The 18,607-nt window shown below is 41.6% G+C and overlaps 2 protein-coding genes across 2 annotated transcripts; one reads left to right on the forward strand and one right to left on the reverse strand.

Moving 5' to 3' along the window:
- Positions 1 to 1,955: 1,955 nt before the first annotated feature.
- LOC114439484 (mitoferrin-2-like) lies at positions 1,956 to 7,736 on the reverse strand. Its single transcript, XM_028411446.1, has 4 exons — positions 7,401 to 7,736; positions 4,646 to 4,874; positions 4,449 to 4,505; positions 1,956 to 4,057 (listed from the first exon to the last, which is right to left on the reverse strand). The coding sequence occupies exons 1-4, from the start codon at positions 7,734 to 7,736 to the stop codon at positions 3,477 to 3,479; spliced, it is 1,203 nt and encodes a 400-aa protein (XP_028267247.1). The 3' UTR covers positions 1,956 to 3,476.
- A 1,731-nt stretch (positions 7,737 to 9,467) lies between these two features.
- LOC114439078 (ectonucleoside triphosphate diphosphohydrolase 7-like) lies at positions 9,468 to 17,701 on the forward strand. Its single transcript, XM_028410828.1, has 14 exons — positions 9,468 to 9,645; positions 10,075 to 10,175; positions 10,272 to 10,457; positions 11,182 to 11,387; positions 12,392 to 12,542; positions 12,620 to 12,723; positions 12,882 to 12,941; positions 13,021 to 13,169; positions 13,248 to 13,414; positions 13,801 to 14,002; positions 14,088 to 14,207; positions 14,325 to 14,410; positions 14,868 to 15,029; positions 15,210 to 17,701. The coding sequence occupies exons 2-14, from the start codon at positions 10,168 to 10,170 to the stop codon at positions 15,424 to 15,426; spliced, it is 1,818 nt and encodes a 605-aa protein (XP_028266629.1). The 5' UTR covers positions 9,468 to 9,645; positions 10,075 to 10,167; the 3' UTR covers positions 15,427 to 17,701.
- The last annotated feature ends 906 nt before the right edge of the window (positions 17,702 to 18,607 follow it).

An 18,607-nucleotide genomic window follows, 5' to 3' on the forward strand; every position in this document is an offset into this window, starting at 1 on the left:
ACTCAAAGCCAATAAGGGAGCATAGTAAGTGCTTTCAAAAGATTAAGCAAATCAAATTGCAAACCAAGTTGGCAGTCACTACACTGCATAATTATGCCTTTTGTTATAAGTGGATGTTATGCAGAAAGAGTTATGTATCACAGCAGAACACACATTTATCATCCTCAGTGGTGTCTTCCTCCAACTGTAAAACATGCTGCCTCATAAAACAGCCAGCACGTGGCCTTTGTGATGCTGCGACATGCCACATTGCCAAGCTGAATTATGATTAATGATTTTCTACTAATCTTTACAGTTACGTGAGGTGTGGTGTGGCTTATATTTGTGTGACCTGCAGGTGGAGCGTCACTGATGTGCAGATTAGAAACCCACCCCACATTTTAAAACCTACAACACACCATTTATCAAAGCGAGAGGAGAGGAGGGGCGAGTGGGTCCAAATCTCTTGTCTTCTCTCACTTCCAGCTAAACATACGCACATATTTTCTGGGTGACTTCTGTTACCTCATTTGTCTTTGTTTCTCATCAACATACACACACGCCTGATGTTGACCTTGGCTCTGACCAGACCTGCTGCCATGTGCCCCCGAGACAAGGGCGCGACCTCACTTGCCAAGACTTTCCTGTCCGACTTAATGGATCTCCTTACATTCAACACACTACAACTGAGAGGGAACAACAGAGGGGAGGGATTGGATGGCATGGGGTAAAGAGAGATGAGAGACATGAAAAGATAACATTTTTGCTTGTAGGCCGCAGGGAGTGACAACAAACATGGGGGCTCGGGTGAAACAGGATCCCATATAGAAGAGCTTTCTGTCAGCTTTCAACCAGGAAGCATGGGACTTTAATCTGTGCCGACATAAGCAGTGTGTCCATCTCCTATATGTCAGAATAGTAAAGTATTTTCGTCCATCTTATACTAATTGATTGTTGTTCAACTTTTTATTACTTCTTGTTGACAAAGGCCAATGCTGCAATGAGTGTTTTATACTGAAAGGGTTCATTTATCTTTTAAATTAATGGACTTTTCTTATGAGCAGTCCATGCCTTCTATTAAAAACCTTTACATGTATGAAGCAGAAGTGACTAATATGCAGGGTGCCTTCACATTTAAATGTTTTAGATCCAGATTTGGGTTATACTTCCAGTACACATTGGTAAATGTTTTGTTACACTATTTAAGACCACAACATCTCCTAGAACTTGCATTTAGTCCAGTAACTCGTTAAAAACAAAGTAACTGGTGAAGAAGTTGGTTGTGTGTATATATATATATGTATGTGTATATATATATATATATATATATATGTGTGTGTGTGTATATACATACATATATATATGTATGTATATATATATATATATATATACACATATATACACACACAAGAAAAAAGAAAGTGCTATATTCTGGAACATCTATCAATTTTGTCCTGTACAGGGTCACAACATCATATCATTTAGTCAACAACTGCACCACCATGCTGTCCAGTCTGGAACATACTTCCATATTTTCCACTACATTATCCACATCTGTGGGTAACTAGAATCCATACAATTCCATACAAGATAGGAGTGGGTAGCCAATATTCAGAAAAACAAAAATTCTACACCACATAGTTAACTTTCTGTTTTATCTTATTTTTTTGCTTCTGTATCTATGCAATTTCCCCATTGTTGGACAAATAAAGGTTTTCTTATGTATTTGTAAATATCAATGAGTCTTCTCAAAAAGTATCATCACCTGATAATTACTCATACATTCAGCTGGAGCATCCGACATCACTTCAGTTATTGTAAATTCCAAGTTAAACCCACTGGATTGGGGTTTGTTAAAACAACTGTCTACCAGCTTAAAATAATTCAATGTCCTATCGAAGAGGCCGTTAATGTTTTTGTGGCATCGTGCTGAAAAGAAAAGAGGTTGAAGAAAAGTAAGACAAGTACACAGGTAATAGTCTCTCAGCGCTTGGAGAGCCAGCACCAAGAGAAGACCCTGCTTCTGCGAGGAGCTGCCTTAGCGAGTTTATTTACAATTCACAAAATACAGGTGTCGCTTTCAGTGTTCAAGCATTTCACATTAGTGTTGTCCTCTGACAACCACTAGGTCCTCATGTTTTCTCTCTATTGCTCAGTCTTTGGTTTCCCTATTTCCAACTTGACTTCAAACAAGTGCTCTTTCTTAAATATGTTACTTTAATGACCCAGGTTTTTCCTTTCTGCTACGTTGTAGCAGAGAATTTCATGTGCTACAAAACGTATGTTCTTACAACAGAGTTTAGGTCAAACTTGCATTACTCCATATTTGTCTTATTTAGCCATACTTATCTTTATTTGCCCATATTTAGGTATAAATTATGTACAATTATTTAAATGTTTTATGGCTTTAAAACAATATTATTATAATTAATATTATATTGTCTGAAGATCATTGTGCGTTGGCTGCATGGCGGCTAAGTAAAGGCATGAGTAGTCACTTCTTTTGTTGTTCTAAATTTGAAGGAAGTTGCTTTTACGTGCTACGATGCTATGCAGATTTAAACAGACAAAATTAAAAAAAAAAAAAAGATGTTTGCACTTAAGAACTGAGACAAAAATATTTTGCACATATCCAGTATGACAATTGTTTTTTTCTGATTTTAAGTGCATCACTCAACAAACCTACCTAGTGATGAACACATCACTCTCATGGTTCCAATCAAAAGCCACACAGATGTATGTGAATAAAGTGACTGAAAGGATGTCACAGCAAAAACATTTTGTAGTGTCCTTCCAAGAACTTGTGTTTATGACCTGAAACTATTTTGAAGGACAATACAAGCAGTGGGGTGTATAGTAACTAGCGTCATTTACTGTGTCACCACTTGTACTGTACACCAGCTCAAGTTTCCAAACTAATATTACTGATTCCGAAGTCTTAAAATGTGCAAATGAAAAACACTGCAAACTACTCCTTTAAAATGATTCGTTTCAAAAGAACATTTGGAAAAATATAAATGCTGCAGAGAAACACATCCTGTCATAGAGTCTGATAAACAGCCACTCTGACTTCTTTCCAAATGTCCTGATGATAGAGAACTACACTCCTAAAGCGCTTCAGGTTATTATGTTCTGTGCAACTGTGCGCCCCCCTGTGGTCAGGGGTGGTGGTTATACTTTCCATGTAATACTCTAGCAGTTAGGAGTGGTGTTAATTTCGTTTGTAAGCCAAGTAGATAGAACACTGCAACTAAAAAAATAGGCTGCTGGACCTTTTGTCTACCTCAGACATAATGAAAGAGTGGTTGTTATGTGTGACCACCTGTTATAATTAGATATCATCATAACTGATATCAGTATAGAAGATAAAGTTGACTTTTTGCTCAAAGAATCTGAAAGAGCTTTTTAAACCTTTAGATGTTATGAAATCAATACCGATACCAGTAATCGGTATGGTGCAATAAATCTTGTGGATACCCAAATCTACCACCACCTGTTTACTTGTCATCCCGATCTCTGTGCAGTCGTCTCTCATGCTGTCGCTTGGTGATGATGTATTTGAAGAACTCATAAACGGACCAGCTGATGGCAGTGGAGGGCATCTGGTAGATGACCCGGGCTTGGACGCCCTTAAAAAAGGCCGGCGTGCCTCCCATCCTGTAAACTGTCCGAAAAGCCTCGCCCAGACCAGAGATGTGACGGCTGCCAGGGGCTGAGGCAGTGGCTGCTCCGACTGCTCCACCTGCCTGAGCCTGGACCACATGAATAGCCTGAGCCTCCTGTGTGTTGAGAAGGGTCTTGCAGACGTCAAGAGGGGTGGTGGCAGCAGCAGCTAGGGCACCGGCGAGTGCGCCGGACACAACGTGGGAGGAAGGGTTGTACTGTCTGTGGGGGTTTAGGAGCTCCTGGAGGTATTCGTAGGTCATGAAGTGGAGTGCCTGGAAGGGCACGTTCATTGTCAGCTGTGTGGTGTAGCTGCGGTAGAAAGCGGCTGGGCCTTCCTGTCTCAGCAAAGAGCCAATGCAATCTACCACACCCCGGTAAGGTGAGTTGAACATCTGCATACGTTGTTTCACAACTGAGAGAAATAAGAGGGGGGGGGGGTCAGGAATTAAAAAAAAAGGTCTGGACTCCGGTAGTTGTGCTAGTCACAGGATTAAAAGGAATGCTAAAAATGAGATATGTGGGCCAGTGTTTCTATCAATAATAGATGACTGTACAAAAATTAATATGTAGTATAAAATATGTTTTTTTGTAAAGCAAACTGGATTTTCTCAATGTACTCAGCACCTCTTTCAGCAACACAGTTGAGTCTTTAGTGCCACCAAGTGTCCTAACCATAAAAACACATGCCATGGATTTCCTGTCTTCAAAGCCCATAAACAGGCCAACACCAAGTCTTTACAGAGCACAATATACTGAACAAGCTTGATGAGCTAACATAAATAAAGAAGAATATGAGGTATTACCTTCAGCTGGGTTCATGATGGCATCATGCAGCACTGTGGCCATGCAACCTGCCACGCCTGCAGAACATGAAATCAAGTTATGTCTCAGCCCTCAGCCCTCTCATATTCATTTTGTGTTCAGAATCAATAGCTGGGACAATAATGTTTAAGAACCATGAAGGAAAAACAGAAACTTTATGTGCTGAGATGTCTCTTACCATTTGCAAAGTGGCTGTTAGTGCCAGGATGAATAGCATCACTGAGAGAAAACTTGATCTTTTCGTAGCATGCAAAGTAGAGAGCGTGGGCAGGCCCGGCCCCCACCGCCAGCACGTTTACACCTCTGATGGGCCGCCAAACACCTTCCGTCCGTACAATCTGCCGCAGGGCATCCATCACATTCCTGTAGCGCGCCCCTGGCTCAGGGTGCAGGCTTTGCATTCGGGTCTGGAGCAGGGGAAAACAGATAAACATTACGATAAGTATGATTGACCCATTGTACAGAATTTTATGAAGCCAAACAGGCATTGAAGTACTGCAGAGGACAACACAGTGACTTTAAAGACCAATTTAAACTTTTAAGTTGTATCATTCATCATTTCCTTTACAGCAAATTTTTTAGCACATTATAAGCTTATTGACCCAGACGTGTCTGGTCAGCATCAAAGTCAGTGTCCACATTTGATATTCAGTATGTTCCTGCAGTGTTTACAGCTCATTCACTAGTGCAGTTGTCAGCCCATGTTCACACTGATGTCAAACAGAAAAAACATTCAAGCCGACCACAAACCACAAAAGAGAACTTTGTGTTGCAAATCAAAACACGCAGTCTCAATCAGCACAGCTGACTAAAGGAACAGATTACCACAGAAATGAAGTACAAAAACCCCACGCTTAGATGCCGCAATCCTTCAATTTTGCATGATATGCAATATGTGAATTTCCTCCACATAAGTCCTCCCCCTCAGTATACTCACAGCTATGCTGGGAGCACGGCTGCCTCCTGGAGGCTCTCTGGGTCATTCCCGGGTTGCCGTTTCTGGGAAATGGTAACTCACATGGAATGTGCCTGGTCATCCACACAATAAGTGTATTCAAGTCTGGGTTTCTTTTTCTTTTTATGAGGGCCTGAGCAAGACCCAAGAAAGATCTGGATGTCATACCAAAACCAGAATTATCTGTTTACAGGGGGCTACGTATTCAAGTAATGGCCCATTACACTGTGTACTAATGTTTCATGCAGGTTGCCTTTTATGTCTTGTTGAGTTGAGCTTTGGACTGTAGGATATCAGACTATTTTACCAGCCAGGCAATCAGGAGGCTTTGTCTGTGTGTCTCTACCACCAACACATACGTTTTCCTTTACTTAGAAGAAGTTTTATGCAGATGTGCTATTTTGTTTTGTTTATAGAAACATAATGGTTGAGCGATGTTTCTGTAGCAGGAAGAAACTGATTTATCTACAAAACAGTTCATCTCCAACAATCAAGGTTTTTTTTTTTTTTAAATCAAATAAACTTCGACAGACTTGTGCAATGAGCTTCCTTGTATTTACCGCATCTTGTTTTAAGACCATATCCTCATTTAATTTCCTGGTAACAGTGGTGTAACCTGCACTGTTACATAAAGATGCAAGCCAAAAGTGTGAGATATCAGGAATCGAAGTCTAAAAAATAACTTCCTTAAGCTAAAACAATTTACCCACACACAGAAAATAAAATCCTTCCTCCTTAACATTAAGGCTGAAACTGAGCTTATGCACTACAGTTTTTCAGTTCCTCTTTCTGACTGTAGTTTAAGCAGTGGAAATTACTCTTGTAAACAAGAGGTGATCAAGTTTGAGGCTGTTTTCCAAAAACACTAAGAAGAGCTAATCATTAAGGAATTTGTAATGAACAAGTACTATGTCCAATGCTAAGAGAAAACACAGACTGTTTGTTCCTCTGACAGCATGGCTGCATTAAGAACCCCACTGTCCTAACACAGAGTTATACTGTCTGGATTGCAAGTTACACTAATCAATAAATGATAATAGTTTGTGGGATCACCCCCCAAAATATCACTGTGTAATATGAAGCTTATTTTCACAACTGTTTTAATATTCAGACTACAGGAAATGAGTGTTCTTTTCCACTTTGTACACAAGGAAATGACAAACAAAGCCTTGTAAACGATTTCCCAGAGTGTTTGTTTTCCAAAACTGTTCCTGTGTCGCAAATAAACGATGTATTTTTAATTTCTTATATTCCACCTCAGCAGCTTGAATTTGTATGGCTTTCATTGCTCTGACTGTGGATCAACCAAGAGCTCAATATAAAGAGAATTCAGCAGGCATTAACTTGGTAGAGTGCAATATCTGGACACACAGTGAGACGTTTAAGGAAACCTCCAAATCAAAGTGTTTTTAATCAGTTAATGAGCGTGTAGTTAATAATCAACTACAACATTTTTATTACACGTATATTTACTCGTCTTGACAGGCCCTTCCTACTTTTATAAACGACCCACCGTATGGATTTATTTAGTGTTGGAAAGCTATGAACTAATACTTCAATGACAAAACACGATTAAGAGACGTCCGATAAAGGAATCATATGAGCAAAATGTTAGCTAACCGGGTATTTTATATACGTATGGTGCTAGCGCAATGAGGGATTGAGTAACTGTCACACAGACCATTAACACGATAACTATCGAAATGAAATCTATGTATATACAAAAATATATTCAGTGCGCTTTAGGTTCTGATTTTGACCTCTCTGTGTTGCGTTGTTTCATGTTTAGATAACGTTAGTTGGTTAACTGACCTCTGATAGCAAGGTTACCCCTGTTAGCTTGTCGGCTAACAGACGAGCTCAGGCTTGTATTTGGGCCTACGTTAGCTCCAAGTGACCAATGGTTGCGTTCAATGTGACGTTAACAGGGCCCGCACATGTTATCAAATAATAATCGTTTGGTACTTTGCTGTGTTACCTTGACACAGTCGATGGGGTACATCAGGCAGTGCTCCATGATGCCAGCCACGGATCCTGCCAGCATGTGTGTGCTGGTCGGTACTCCTTGAGGCAGCCCTTCATAGTCTATTTCTGTCTCAACAGAGGTCGAGGTCTCTGTCCGATGCACCACCGGAACAAAGTCCTGTTCCACTGACATTCTTGGTGAAAAGGACCCAACGAATCCATCCGTACATCCCAAAAACCTGCCGCCCAGCCATCGAAACTCTGCCCCGGCTGCAGCGCCTGTGACCCGGCGGTCGACGCCCGGTGTTTCCACGGACGTTCGCCGGGACACGAAGCCGTCCGCTTCCATTCAGCTATAAAAAGTTTAGTCCGGGAGGTGTATTTTGGGCGACAATTCCAGCAACCCGCCTTTAAGTGTGGTTTCCCCGGCACTTTAATGACTAGCCCGGCCGGTCGGAGAAAGTCTTGGCGGGTTGCTACGACTGCGCGGTACGCAGGCAGCTGTGTGGAGTCTGGGAAAGATCAAAGGGAGGGACCTTGGCGGGTTTGTCAGTGAGTCAGGTCAAATCTGGATCCTGATTCGGTATCCGTGTCTGTCAATCATTGACAATACGATTCAATTGGCCACTTCTCAGCAGAAAGGAGGCGGGCCCATGAGGTGGGCGGGGCTCAGCTTCAGTGGGTGTTGACGTTTTGTAATACCAGGCGGTCACGTGTCTGTACAGGAAGAGTACCTGGATGTCCCAGCATGTCATACCGGGTCAATAGAAGTGAGTCAAATGTGTCATGCTGTGGACATGTGTTTGGATGTTTTGCATTTAAGGCTGATGTGTTGTTCAAGTTAATTATACTAGCACTAAATTGATAAAAACATAGGCAGTAGACACTGGATTTGTCAGAGGGCCGGATGCAGTTCAGCATGCGGATCTGGAGGGAAAGAGACCTGCAGAAAGATACAGAGAGGGAGAGAACCACGAGGAAGACTGGACACAGTTAGTGATCTAAAACAGCGGATCATAGGTCAGCCTGATGAGAGGAGAGGAGGGGATATTACAAACTGCCCACTATTGACCTTTGACCTGACCAATGCTTTAAGTAGGGGACTGAACGCAGGCGTGGGCCTTTTCCTCCACTCACCTGCAGCGGGCTCTAGTAACATCAGCTGTTTGAAGATCTGCCAACTTGCACCAAGCATATAATAAATTGATTGGATGTAACTGGATCATTCTGGTGCTTCAATGTGTCACTCTGGTGTTCTGCCGCACAACCATAGTGTTCATCCCCTGTCTTTGGAACCAACAGAACCGTTGTGCTGATGCTAAATTTAACAGTTCCTATGCCACCATGGCTTGTAATGAAATGCATCATATGGACGAAGCAGAGCTATAACTCCCCTGTCTCTCAAAACAGTGGAAACCCGGCTCCTTCACAATCTGACATGGACATTAAAGTAGCTGGGCGCCGCCTTTTGTCACCATGTGCAGTAACATAACCACAGCATCAGTTAGTGAGTGACAGCAGTGACTTGGCTGTCAGCCCCACCCATGTCGCTGCACACACGGCCAGGGCTGTGCACTGTTAGAGGGTGAGGCGGTGGAGGCTATTTGCATTTTTTATGAATAGCCTTTTTAATTTTACACTTGGCAAGACATTTAACATTTACATTTAACATTAACATTTAGATATAATATTTAGATTTACAAATAATACTTATAAAACATTTAGACTTTGTCATATTCAGCTAATGTGAGAAAACTAGTTGTAAGTGATCATTTGTACATTCGGAGCCCCATAATACACCGCTGACCAAAAGGAGATGATGCGTTGAAGGGTAATAAGATATTACAGCGGCAATGTAGAAATACAGACAAAGACAACAATCAGAGCACGGGAGCTTAGTTATACAGAGTCCTCTCCTAAAGTAGTAACACCATGAAATATAATTCTAAAATTGAACCAAATTAAAAATCTTAACAAAAACAATATCGGAAAAAGAATGGCTGTTACACATAGGTTTTTGCATTCCTACACTCCGTGAAGGCTGCCAGCGCAGTACGTATTTGTTGACGTAGCCAAATAGGCGACCGGAAGCCTGATGGATCTTTCGGTCGTTTCCTCCTGTCTTCGACTCGTCGTCTTCTTTTTCAATAATCTCTGTGAACTACAGTGAGAGAAAAAAACATTCTAACGTCTTTTCTGCCGAAGAAACACATTTTATTGACGGGCTTACTGTCATGGCCGAGGAGAGGCTTCTTTAAGTAAGTTTGTGTGAGACACTGTTAGCATAATGGATCTATTAGCGGTATCAGTAGGTTATAAACGCGCCGCTGGATATTAATACAGAAACTATAGCAAAGCGTGGATGAAATGTAAATAGTCTGTAATTTGGTTGAACCAACAGCAATTTCGTTTTTGCGTAATCGTTTTAGTCTTACACAACTGCAAGATAAGCCACGTACATTGTTGATAATGCCCCTGTTTACATTATTCCTGTTACTCATAAGAGAAAAAACATGACTTTATGTACTGTATATGGCAAAATACTTATAATTAGAACGCAGATGTAAATGCTGTTAAATGCCAAACAACCACACTTATCATACTCGTTCTTAGAGACATTATTCATGTGTTGTTTTGTCAAACTTAAACTTATTTTTTTATATATATTGTCCCTTCCCTTCCATCAGAGGAAAAGTCAAATGTATGGGCTGAATCCACATAAGTCTGCAGCCAGCATGAGGTGACAACTGTGACGTCTTTCATTTTTGATACTTGGACTCATGGCCAGGTAATAACCGCCTGTATGCTCAGGATGCATGCTCTGTAAAGCTTACCTATATTTCCACTAACCCGCTCTTAATGTTGTTTTTTCTTGTGTTGCAAGGATCACTTTGTCCTGCCTGCCAGCCTCATGGTACTGCAGCGTGTCCATGCTGTCTCTGGGCTGTGCTCCCAGGCAGAGGCTGCTGCTCCTACTGTTGCTGTTGATCACCTCTGCCCTGCTTCTCCTGGGAACCTACCAGAGGCAGCTGTGGGGTACCCAGCGACACCCTGGGGCCAGAGTCAACAAGTAAGGTGGCAGATATAGTAATTACCAGAGTTGTTACCATCAAGTAAAAGAAATACCTGAAGAATCCGTTACCTAGGTACATGTTGACTTAGACCTCAGGGCTTACTAATTTCTGTGTAACAAACCATCTGGTGCGTCAGGCTAGAATTTGAGTGTTAATAGCATTTTAAGTTAAGTTTTAAGTTAAGTTTGGAGCATTATGAAGGATCTTTCAGTCAGTGTTGTAGAAAAAAAGTAAGGAAAAAGAAGACAACCAGAAGTGAGGTGCACTAAACACTGGTGAGGGAAATTCAGCCTGTCACCTTACAGGAAAGTGACTGCAGGTGCATTTCATAATTGGCAAACATTAATTTGAATAACTGACAAAAAAACAGTTTATATAGTTCTAAATCATGTTGACTCTGATTCTTTGATCAGGTAAACATAACCTAATGCAAACCCTTTTCTTTTTGTAAACCTGAAAGCAGCTCGACTGGAAAGTTCTTGGTAAACAGCGCCAGCTGATATCAGCTTTGTGAACATAAAAAGTGATATGCATAGTTTGTGGGACTGACTGCAGGTGTTCCCTTTAGCAACCAGAGAGAGATAAAAATACACAAATAATGTATAACTACACTTAAATAACATACTTTTTCTCACATAATTTTTGCTTTTTTTAAAATTCCAGTAAATAAAGAGTTGTTATTGTGCAGGTGGATATTTTTATCCCTTTGTTCTCAACCAGATACATCTCCTTCGGTGAGTCCATGGAAGCCACTGACATCCTAAACCCTGCTCTGAACTATGGCATCGTAGTGGACTGTGGCAGCAGTGGCTCTAGAGTCTTTGTGTACTATTGGCCCCCCCACAATGGGAACCCCCACACCCTGCTGGACATCAGACAGATGAGGGACCGTGACCGAAAACCAGTCGTCAAAAAGATCAAACCAGGTACAGTTTTAAGGAAGTTAGCTCTGTTATAGCTGTCATCTTTACTTTCGTCTAACCTTAACCTGCTGTATCTCAGAGAGGTTTTACACGTTCTTCTTCTGGTGTAAATTGGTACAGTACAAAAAGTATTGCAGTACACACAGAATGTCAGGCAGACAAAGCGTGCATAGAAGGTAAATCTGTATGCATGAATGTTTTAACTGTCTTTCTTTGTGTATTCCAGAGCCATTATTTTTAGTGCATTATGTAACACAATTTAGAGTCAAGTTAAAGAAGCTCGTCTCGATTTATCTTCGTTTTTTAGCATTTTTATAATTTACTCCGGGTATATATTATGAAAATGATTAATACGAAGTATAACTACAGCAAAAGTGGTATGAAGGAGATTTAGTCAAACATCATCTTCTAAACTTGTTAAAACAATCCCAGCTTTTTTTATTGTGTGACAATGGTGCCAATGAGACGCAAACAGTTACTGACAGGTCACTCAACCTGTTTAGCAGCCAGAGGGCAGCTCGTTACTGTTTCCTGTCTGCCCCTGTGGCTCTCTACCAAAAATGTGTGCGCAGAAGAAAGAATAAACATTTTAGTTTCCTGATATACTTCTGTAACTCTTTCATCATATGGTGACCTTGCTTAGATTGTTTGTCAAGAGTAGTTTTCCAATGAAGTTTAATGAATTTATCATATCAGTTGTGGGGACTATCAACAGCAGTGGGTTTTATCTCAGTCACAGCAGACAGATTAGATACACTGCTGTAGTTACAGGAGCAGCTGCGAAAGGCTACGTGGCACTTTGGGACGTCACATTCTGTAACAACCCTCGTGGAGCTAGTCCCCTGACTGATGGTGTGGTCTGACTGCATGATGGTTAAGCAATACTTGCAATAACAGAAACTACACTTAACTGTGTTAATTGTATTGCATATATGTCCATCAATAGATGCACAAGATAAGTTAAAGATTTGACATAATTGTACTAAAATGTACGTGTTTGCTCTCAGGTATCTCCACCCTGGCAAACACACCAACACAGGCCAGTAACTACCTCCACCCGCTCCTCAGCTTTGCTGCTGCTCACGTACCAAAGAACAAACACAAGGAGACGCCGCTCTACATTCTCTGCACTGCCGGCATGAGGCTTCTGCCCGAGAGGTACACAGCACAAGAGTGTATGATACTATAGCTGTATGGTTTATATGCTCCATCTCATACTGTTCTCCTCTATGTAGCCAGCAGACGGCCATCTTGGAGGACCTGATCACTGATGTTCCTCTGGAGTTTGATTTCCTGTTTTCATCTTCACATGCTGAGGTCATATCTGGAAAGCAGGAAGGTGAGTTCACACATGCTGTGGTTCCATTATTTGTACAGCATTAGTTACACAGTAATGAGGATGAACTGTGTCACAGTGAGAATTTCTTCTTAAACCTGTCATCTGTAACTGCTTCCTGCCTGCTTTTTGTTTGCTCCTGTTGCCTCTCAAAACTGAAGGAGTGTATGCATGGATTGGCATTAACTTTGTCTTGGGCCGCTTTGATCATGCTGATGATGGTGAGTGTAAAGTCATATAGAATTTGACACTTGTGTTTTTAATGTGTATCTTACACAAAGTTGTTACATCGCTCTTTAGCGGATGCTACAGTTGAGGTGACAACAGGGTCTCAGAACCAGCAGCCAATCAGCAGGCGGCGCACGGTGGGCATCATGGATATGGGTGGAGCTTCCCTTCAGATCGCCTATGAGGTGCCCAGTGCCATCACCTTCAGCTCACCTCAAGAAGTAAGGACCTGTTAGACATTAGTCACTGTCATCTTCACTAATATACGTCAGTTCATATAACATGTCAATGGGTTGTAGGAGGAGGCAGGGAAGAGTGTGCTGGCAGAGTTTAATCTGGGCTGTGATGTTGAGCACACACAGCATGTGTATCGTGTCTACGTCACCACATTCCTTGGCTTTGGAGGAAACATGGCCAGGCAGCGCTATGAGGACCAGCTCCTCAACAACACACTGGCCAAGAACAGGCAAGATGTATTTTGTATCACACATCCATATCTATGTGAAAAATGTAAAACTTAGATGATATTTTCAGCAGGCTATATGTGTTATTTCCTTGTATGACTACATCTTCTTCCTGGTTTGGGTCAGGCAAATGCAGAATTTCATTAAAATCTAACCAAGTACATCACTTATGTACTTAATTAAAGATAGAGATGCAGTCTTGTTATTTATATTGTCACAATCTTGCTCATTTAGTAATTACTAAACAACATGTAACCTGACACACCAGATTTTACCTCTAAAATCTAAGATAAGGACCCCTTTCCTTTAGGTTTAGACCCTTCGTCTGATGTAGCTCTGTGATCAGAGTGATCACTGTGATTTTTTTTTTTAATTAATGCTTGTCTAGGTTTCTGACCACACAGATGGGCCTCACTGAAGACAAACCGTACCTTGACCCGTGTCTTCCTATTGGCCTGTCAGACACAGTTGTGCGTGACAACCACACAATATATGTGAGAGGTCTGGGTGACTGGAGTCGGTGTCAGAAAGCTGTGCGGCCCTTCCTGGGCCTGCACAATGGCACCATGTCACCTGGGGGCATCTACCAGGTACGAAGCCACTGGTTTTGGTGCAGATCATTTCACTAAGCAAACTTCACAAAGCAGAAATACTAAGAAATATGTTTTTTTTCAGGCCCCTATCAACTTCAGCAACAGTGAGTTCTACGGCTTCTCAGAGTTTTATTACTGCATGGAGGACGTGCTGAGGATAGGAGGCCAGTACAACAGTGACAAATACTCCCAAGCTGCTATGGTACCCAGACACACTCCACCAGTCTTCCTATGAGAAACTTTGCAGAAATCCCATAAAATATTTGTATTATTTCCAGAATGTTTGTTTGTTATTGTAATGTTTTTGTTTATTAAACAGGAATACTGCTCAACCAAATGGTCAACACTGAAACAGCGTCTAGACAACCAGCTATTCTCTCAGCAGGCAGACATCAACAGACTAAAGTAAGCAGTTTTCATCCTGATCCAGACTATATTTTAATAATGCATGAAATAAACACTCTGCGAGCACACTGACCTCTACTGTGGCATCATGAGAGAAGATTACATCAAGTTTCAGATTAGTTTAAGATAACTGTGAATTCTCCACAAGGTGGTGCTGTTTAGTCATTAATATAGGTCTACACCTGCCAACTTGAGGAAGCTTTTGAAAAGTAAAGTACGGTACCACTAGTGTTATTTTAGAAAAGTGTTGTATACATGTGATTAAGATTATGTTTGACACACTAAGGTTTATTGTCATCAGGAGGCACGTGCACAATCAAGGATTTATTAGTATTAAATGTAGAAAATTCCACATTTCTGTTACTTCAGTTCTTGTTGTTGCTGCAGGTTGACCTGTAGAGAAGCAGTTGTGCAATGTATCCCTCTCTGACCTAGTGTTCTGCTGTTGTTATCCCAGGTATCAGTGCTTTAAGTCAGCCTGGATGTATGAAGTGCTGCACTCTGGTTTCCGTTTCCCCTCTGACTACCCAAGCCTGAAAACTGCCCAGCTGGTTTATGACAAAGAGGTCCAGTGGACTCTGGGGGCCATTCTGTTCAAAACCCGCTTCCTGCCTCTCAGGTAGCTCTGCAGCTCTCAGAAAAACTCACCATCAAATACATATTCATCATGTACTGTAAATGCTTTTTTTATTTTGAAAAATGTTCTAAGGAAACAACTACACAGCCTGCCGCTGTTGATCATTAAGGATTATTTTTGGATTAAACATGTGCTGCTTCGTCTGTTCACGTCTCCCCCTAGGGACCTGCAGCAGGAAACATTGCGTCAGAACCACCCCAGCTGGCTGCGCTCCTCTTTCGTCTACAACCACCACCTGTTCTCGCTCTGCATCCTGGTGGTAGTGCTGGCCATCCTGCTATACATCCTGCGCCTGCGGAGGATCCACCAGCGAGAGCAGCGGCAGGCAGAGGCCCTGAACCTCCTCTGGGCTGAAGAGGGAGAGGCTCTCCTCCCCTGAAGGGTACGACTGATGACCTGCAGCATCCTGCACCCCTCTCTCTGATTTAGGATGCTTCATCAAAAGAATGTGGAAGCTGCTCACTATGAAAGTGTGACACCGGCCGAGATGATGTAAGAGAAGATTTGATTTCATGAAAAAACATCACAGCACAGAGACAGTTTAATGAGCCTGGAAATCAAACCTCCTCCGTGTCTTTGATCGTACAGCTTCAAACTCGGAGCCCACCTCACTCAGGACAGATGAGATGACTTTATTCTCCTTATGACAACTGTGGATGAAAAGAGCCCCCCCCACATTTCAGGATCTAACCACTTTATTCTCCTAAGATCTTATTCCTGGGTTTGTGATGGTCTGGAAAGTTATCCTGGATTTGGTGTCATTTCCTTTCTGACAGAGGAAATTGAAGATTATTTAGCATCCATTCCTGAAATCCCTTTTCATGTTTCATTCCGTGACAGTTTACCTCAGTCTGTCTTAGCTCTTCTGTAAAATTATAGACTAAGCTTTATGTGTGTCATTGAGGATCAGAGGCTCCCATGTGAACTTTGACCGGCACCTGGCATCTGTTTTTGTACTTCTCCTGTACAACCCCACCACAACACAGCCACACACAACAGTTAACACCTTTAGTTCACTTACAACTACATTCTAAAAACAGGAGGTGGAGGTCTGACAATAGGCAGCGTGGATATCTGTTTACAGATGTGATGAGTGCCAGATGTTCATAGGGACCACCCACTGTGAGAGCTTGTGTACATCTAAGACCGGTTAGTGTGGAAACACGTGACAGTGAACCAGATTCTATGCGGCTTCCTTTGAAACTGCATGTATCATAATTTAGTTGTTATTATGGCATGTTGACATGATGCCTGTTTACAGTAAATGCAGCATGCTTAAACATTAGCAAGCTGATGGTGAAACTGTAGTGCAGTGAGACTGATGGTGCTTTAAACCAAAGCAGCTACAGCCAACATGTTTGCCCACTCACTGCTTAAGTTAATGAATATTTTAACTGGCATCATAGTCCTGTTTTATTCATCATTCTTCTTTATCTGCACAGTCACATCTGAATCAACCATTCCCTCCAGTTTCACATGAGGTGATCTCAGAGTGGGCTGTCATTATGAGTGCAGCAGCACTTCTCTGCCATCAGCAGATTGTGTTTCATCCACACCTCTGTCCTCGAAAGCAGACCCATGACATCATGATGCTGTGTTTTGATACTTGAATGGCCACCGTTGTCCGGCCAAAACCCCCATCTGATTAGAGAGTTTTATCAGAGGGACAGGGCCTTTTAGCTGAAATATACTGGGCGATCTGCTTAGTGTTTGCATCAAGGCGCTGAAAGTAGAAACAGAGACTGAAGGCCTGCTTTGTACAGATGTCGACTGATTTTGCATAAAATAACCCAGACAAAGGAAAACTTGTCGGGTTAAGGAGATGGATGTAGGGACTGATATGTTTTGATTCAAGCCATTTATGAGGAAAAAGCCTTACGTTGGGAAAAAAGAGATCTCTTCTAATCCATTCATCTACTTTAAAATGTTTGTTTTTGTGTTTTAGCGCATCAAACCATGACCATGCAAATATGTGTCTAATTAGCACCTGGTGAAACTTCCTGTGAAGTTAAACAACACATCGATCCCACAGTGGGAGATTTTTTCATGTACAAGTGTATGATCTATAATTTAGAGTCTGAGGTGTGGGGCATGATTCATCGGTTTGAACGATGATGACTCCACTGAGAGGAGAAAATGTGCTACATGGTGCTAATGTGAATGTTGCTGAAAAGAAATGGAATTGTATGAAAGCTTTTTTAAAAAATGGTTGTAGACACACTCTCTCCCTCTTTTCATCCTGACACAGATGAGTCCTGACTCGTCCTTGTCGAACCGTCAGTGTGCATTTGTAGCTTTCGTCTCAATACTTTTCCACTTGCGAATCCTCAGTCAGTAACAGGAGCCTCTGACACTGGAGCACTGTCAAGTGTGATTCTGTTTGATGTCTTCATTATAGCTAAATGACTCAAACTGTTCTCATCCCTCCTGATGTGGACTTGTTGAGGATTCCTGCTGCTGCTCTGATGTTCTGACTCCTGGCTAAGGACCAGTCAGGTGTGTGTTTCCAGAGCTGGGCATTGTGCAATGTTGAACTGTAATTCACTGAAGGGGACACTTGATTTTATGTTTTTTTAAATTGTGGTACCATTTAACATACAGTAAATGTGAACAGAAACCATTCCAATCCAATAAATTCAATCCTTTTGTAATAAGATGTTTTTAACTTCTTTGTGTTCTTCTAAAGAAAGTGTTGTGTTCGGTGGCTGTTTGAAAGGATTTCATCTCTGAATGTGTCAATAAGCTTTATCTGAAGTGCAACTTGACAATCTCAACAAACGCACAAAGGCTTCACCAGCTGCGTGTGTGGAGGTCAGAATGAAGGCTGATTTTTTTCTCATCCTTTTCTGTACATCCCTCTTCATATAAAGAGTTGAAAGCAGCCTTTGAGGGATGACTGCATTAGAGTGTATACCATTAGCGCAGCATCTCTTCTCATCTATTCACAAAGCCTTTGAGCTCGGCTGTTGAACTCACGTTTAGAAATGTGTTCATATCTTGCAGAAGATAAGAAAATGTCAAAAACTAATTAAAAAAAACATCAGATTTTTGTTACAGTTCAGAAGTGTGTTTTAATTTTTAGTTTGCCATCTTGTAAAATTGCCTGATGTGTAGACGGTGTGGAGCTGTCTCACGGTGTTTCTGCTGCTGATGACAGTGATGACTGAATGACATTTTTATTCCTTCACAGCATCACTAAGTCCTTCGGAATGATTTACACTAGATCAGCACTCTCGGAGGGCCATGCATTCTCTTCACACATCAAGTCTGTGGCTATGAGGGTATGTGAGTCCTTCATTTTTTCTTCTTCTTGGTGCTATTTTTTCCCAAGATCATTCATAGTGAATGTACAGATGAAAGCCTTCATGATAAAATGACTTTCACCACATTTAAATATATGCTAATTTTCGACTTTTTAAAAAAAGTTGTGACATGTTAACCTCAGAGCATCACTTCTCCTTTTAGCAACACACTGTGAGTGTTTGGAAGGAGAGAGGATGCTGCATTGCTTAGATGGTGTCAGATTTTCATGTAGTCCACAGTTTGTTGTATTTTGGATT

This window comes from Parambassis ranga, chromosome 1, assembly GCF_900634625.1.
Source record: "Parambassis ranga chromosome 1, fParRan2.1, whole genome shotgun sequence".
In the NCBI taxonomy this organism is placed as follows: Eukaryota; Metazoa; Chordata; class Actinopteri; family Ambassidae; genus Parambassis; species Parambassis ranga.

What these genes read in the sequence shown, in the direction of transcription:
- LOC114439078 (XM_028410828.1), top strand. An exon ending in CCTTCAGCTCACCTCAAGAA is followed by an intron (nt 13,170 to 13,247) that starts GTAAGGACCTGT and finishes AATGGGTTGTAG; the next exon opens with GAGGAGGCAGGGAAGAGTGT. An exon ending in GCAGACATCAACAGACTAAA is followed by an intron (nt 14,411 to 14,867) that starts GTAAGCAGTTTT and finishes TTGTTATCCCAG; the next exon opens with GTATCAGTGCTTTAAGTCAG.
- LOC114439484 (XM_028411446.1), bottom strand. Translation starts at nt 7,736, where the DNA reads ATGGAAGCGGACGGCTTCGTGTCCCGGCGAACGTCCGTGGAAACACCG. An exon ending in ACCCCATCGACTGTGTCAAG is followed by an intron (nt 4,875 to 7,400) that starts GTAACACAGCAA and finishes CCCCTGCTCCAG; the next exon opens with ACCCGAATGCAAAGCCTGCA. An exon ending in TAACAGCCACTTTGCAAATG is followed by an intron (nt 4,506 to 4,645) that starts GTAAGAGACATC and finishes CATGTTCTGCAG; the next exon opens with GCGTGGCAGGTTGCATGGCC.